We start from the raw sequence: 4694 nt of genomic DNA on the forward strand, positions 1-4694 counted from the left end.
AAACAGCTGGCAAATACGGCTGTCGCAATCATCGTGTGATCCTAGTGTCACGTGGGCCCACGATCATCGTCACCATGACATCTCTGACATGCCCTGTCAGCGGTCCACAACGGCTACGCGCCGCGCGCCATGCCACGTGTACAGCTGCCCGATGCCCACCGGGCAGCGGGCACATGCCCTGTTCTCTTGCAGTTCTCTTGCAATGCAAGAAAGGAAAAACATTTTAAAAATCGAATGGGGTTTCGTCTTGTGCGTTTGTGTTTTGGTGATTCGAGCCGCCGCCTGCGCGCAAAATCTGAGGGGATTTGCATGAAATTGTGATTATTTTTGTGCATGTTTTGGCCTTGGGGTGCACAGGAATGGAGAATCTGATTCTAGAAGGGCTGAAATGGCAGGTCTTGGCGTTCTCAGCGAATGGAAACAGTGAGTTTTCTATCTATTGTTTCTAATTTTAGCTCATTTCATGTATGTTTAGCCCTTCGGAGATTGATAGCTTTAAAGCTTCTTGGGAAGAGAACTAAGGCTTGCCGGCTTAGATTTTCCTTTAATCCCTGAATTTGAAGCCTTATTTCGTTTCAAATGGAGATTTATATGCAAATTTTGCAAAGTTCTTCCCTGCCTTTGGCATAAAGTTACGATCAGATGAAACTTTTACAATGAATTTTGAATTTGCCTGAGATCCCGGGGTTAGAATTCTTTTAGTGGCTGACTATTGAGCTTTAGAGGCTTTATTTCAATATTGTTGAGCCGGGGCCGTGGCTTTTCGGATTCACAGCTCTATTTGAAGGCCGAAGAAGGAAATTTACTGTAAATAATGGCTCAAGATCGTTGGAATAGGAAAATCGAGGAGAGTGGATGCGAGGCTTCTGAAGCTCCACTTCTCTGCGCAAATGATTGCGGATTTTTCGGAAACCCGGCCACAATGAATTATTGTTCAAAGTGCTACAAGGATCTTGTTCTGAAGCCGGATAGGGTTTCAAAATCATCTGCCGTTGCGGCTCCTGTTCCTTCACAAATTGAAGATCTTGTTCAGGCGGCGGCAGAGGGCGGGACGTCTTCCGGAGGAGGAGAGCCGCTGAAGATCCCGGCGAATCGGTGCAATTGCTGCCGGAAGCGCATTGGATTGACAGGCTTCAAGTGCCGCTGTGGTGAAACTTTCTGCGCACTCCATCGCTATTCAGATAAGCACAATTGTCCCTTCGATTACCGGAAAGCTGGCCAGGAAGCAATTGCCAAGGACAATCCGGTTGTCAAGGCTGAGAAAATTGAGAAGATTTGATGAGAATTTCGAGGGTTTGTTTATTGTTCAAAACCCTCGATTTTGAATCTTCATTTAAACTAGATCTGTTATGTTATCTTGACCGCCACTCATAATTTACCTAGACTCTCTTCATCTTCACTTTTATCCGATTGCATCGAGTATGGTGTACGTCATTAATGGATGCTTCTGTTCTGTTACGCTGACAACGGGCTTGTACAGTTAATTTCATGTCTTGGGGGCAATTTCTAATTCTTAATCAGATTCTAGTATAATTGTGCTGATTTTTCGTGTTTATTTGAATGTAGGCATTTGTGTGGCCCGCAAATTTAAGAAATCTTCTGCATTTTGCGAGTAAATGTAGGTAGTAAATTGAAGAAATCTCGTGCAATTGTTTGGCTAGTTGATCATTAAAATCTACCGCACTCTGATAAAATACACCCCGTTTTTTTCAACTGCAGTTTTATTGAATTTTATGATGAATACCCCGGTTTTCTTTATCAATGCAGTGTCAATTCAATGAATGAAAGAAAGATTTCAGGTTACTAAACAGTTTATGAGATTGTGAAACAATTTTTTAGATAAATATGAGATTGTGAAACAATTTTATAGATAAATAGGGGATATGATATTTTCTACAAGTCAAATTGTGATACAATAACTCTTATTCATTTGTTTGGCGAGTTGTTGGTTTAAATCTACTGCACTTTGTGATGTAATACACCTGTTTTCTTTAAGGGCAGTTTTATTGAATTTCAATTTAATGATGAATACCCTCAATGAAAGAAAGATTTCGATTTCAGGTTACTAAACGGTTTATGAGACTGACTGAAATAATTTTCTAGAAAGATATCGATTTCAGGTTAGTAAACAGTTTATGAGTTGTGAAACAACTTTCTAGATAAATAGGAGATATTATTTATAAGTCAAACTGTGATATTAGTATCAGAATTGAATTATATATATATTTTTAACTATATACAATCTTCACAAGATGGTCAAAACCAGTAAATTTATTTCCTTTATATTGAAAAAAATTTATAACTGAAATAAGAAAGATTGTTAAAACCATTGGTTTTCTGAAGATAAATTTAGCAGCCACTTTCATATATGTTGATGTAAACTATTTAAAAAATAATAGGAGATAAGGGATCATCTTTCAGGAGTCAAAATCAGAGAGTAAAAGAAACATATGAACGGTTCCTGAAATCATAAAAACACACAGAAATAGAAAGCAGATAATACAGATGTGAATATAAGGAACTATTATTTTTTAAATTTTCTGCTGGAACTTAGTTAATTCAATTGGATATTTTATCACAGATAGGGTAGACGAGTTCATGGAGAGTATTGCAGATCTATGCAAAAGTCGTCTCATTGGTTTTCTGGGAAATAATTTTGTTCAAGTAATTTGGCAGTATGTTCAAGAAAAGTTGCCTATGGATCATTCATGTTCTGTCAAAGCCTGTGTTTTTTAATGCAGGTACAGAAAACACTTATTGTTTCCTTTTCTTTACACCGTGTAAAGTGACTTGAAGAGGAGCATGTGTTCTTACGGTCCGTCTAGAAATTATTTTCATTGACGGGTTTTTAATACAAGACGTCCTTCAAGTTAAATATATATATTGGAAAAAATACATGTAGAATAAATATATAAGAATAATCTCATGAAAGATCCAAGGCAGTTTGAGGACACGTTTTAGAATATTATCTTTTCGAATAGTTAGCATTTGGATTTTTTCAATATATGAATAGCTCAAATTCGCATTAGACAAAATTTTATTGTTATTTTATTATTTTAAAATATAATAGTGGTAAAAATTTATAAGATGTTTTTATTTATTTATAGAAATTTGTATGTGTTGAATTTTAAAATTATTTTAGGTTTCTTTTTGTTAGGTTATCATATTAAAAAAATGATATGCTTGGTGGTGTATTATTTGAGTTTTATTTGTTTCAATTTGTCTTTTATATGTACATATAAACTAGCGCTTGCACAATAAGGAGGTGCAATGGTTGCGTTGATAGTAATCTGTATTCTATAATTTGTTGTAGAAGAGAAATAAGGAAAGTGAATTTTGAATCTTAGTAGGGCAGCTTGAATATGTTCATTTAATATGCTTGGTGGTGTATTATTTGAGTTTTATTCATTTCAATTTGTCTTTTATTTGTACATATAAACTAGCGCTTGCACGATAAGGAGGTGCAATGGTTGCGTTGATAGTAATTTGTATTCTATAATTTTTTGTAGAAGACAAATAAGGAAAGTGAATTCTGAATCTTAGTAGGGCAACTTGAATATGTTCATTTTGGAGTGAACATCTTGAGAGGGTAATGGAACATTGAGGCATGAAACCATCAAATTTCAAGCCTCATAGATAACTCCTCAACATTAAATTTAAAAGAAAATTGTCATTAGGTATCGAGTAAATACTATGTTAACTTAGTCTTTAGAGCAACTTAACCTTGTTGAAAACTAATTTTCAGCTACTTGTACTTTGATTCTACATAGTCAACAAGGCTTGAATTTGTGCATTTCCTCCAACCATTGCCTTAAATAAGATGACTTCTCTTTAGGGCATGATGTCAAGTGGTAAATGTGTCTTGTAGTGCATGACACGTCCTCAAAACCTTCTCTGCAATTGAAGAAAAATGTTTTAGTGGTTGAGAAAATTTCAGAGAAATCATTAGCTATCAGTCAGACATGGGGAAGAGTTATGTAGCTTGCTTTGTTATAGAGTTGTTGCAAATGTGCTTTCTCTTTTTTCCTCATAATTGTGTATAGGTTGTTTTGCATTTTAGAGTATCTCTCAAAGGTGAACATTGGTTGAATGCGAAGATTGTTCAACAATTTGACCTTGGATATGGTGTTGAAAGCCAAACCCCACCTCTTTATTTTGTTGATGTCAATTGTTTCTTTTTGTAGTGTTCCCTAAGACTTGTATATGGTTATAGTCCATGCTATTCTGAGTGGTATTTGCCTTTGACTTCCTAGAGATGTGGGAACTATTGGAACAAGTTTGGGGTCATTTTGTTGCACGATGACCCTACAACATACATTGGAACATCAAGTGGCCTAGAATTGTGGTCGTAAACAATGTCAACCACTTCACTGAGAGCTCCATTTACGAGCCATGTTTTTGTACATATGTTCGTTGTCAACATGGTGTGTTTTTATCAAGTTATTTGTCACTAACTGCATTGTCTACTAAGCTACGACTATTGGCCGCCATACTTATTGCAACTAGACAATTTAAAACTAACATTCTTTTATTTTGTAGCTTCACAAAATCAGTGGTAGAAAATAGGTACATTGAATTGTCAAATTCTTCCCTTACTTGATTTAACATGTTTATCTGTGCACATCATAAATTATATTTGTGTTGTATTTTCAGCATGTTGTAGAAACATTGCTTCTAAGGTGATAATTGTTGTG

The 4694-nt window shown here is 35.6% G+C and overlaps 1 protein-coding gene across 1 annotated transcript; it reads left to right on the plus strand.

Moving 5' to 3' along the window:
* The first annotated feature begins 206 nt into the window (after positions 1-206).
* On the plus strand, positions 207-1542 carry LOC149569823 (zinc finger A20 and AN1 domain-containing stress-associated protein 6-like). The gene has a single exon (XM_089822547.1). The coding sequence runs from the start codon at positions 815-817 to the stop codon at positions 1277-1279; it is 465 nt and encodes a 154-aa protein (XP_089678673.1). The 5' UTR covers positions 207-814; the 3' UTR covers positions 1280-1542.
* Positions 1543-4694: the final 3152 nt, after the last annotated feature.

The sequence above is a fragment of the Cupressus sempervirens genome, chromosome 3 (assembly GCF_028749045.1).
Source record: "Cupressus sempervirens isolate cs-2001-9-10 chromosome 3, ASM2874904v1, whole genome shotgun sequence".
NCBI lineage: Eukaryota > Viridiplantae > Streptophyta > Pinopsida > Cupressales > Cupressaceae > Cupressus > Cupressus sempervirens.

Excerpts from the sequence above, each read along its gene's own strand:
- LOC149569823 (XM_089822547.1), top strand. The coding sequence starts at position 815 with ATGGCTCAAGATCGTTGGAATAGGAAAATCGAGGAGAGTGGATGCGAG.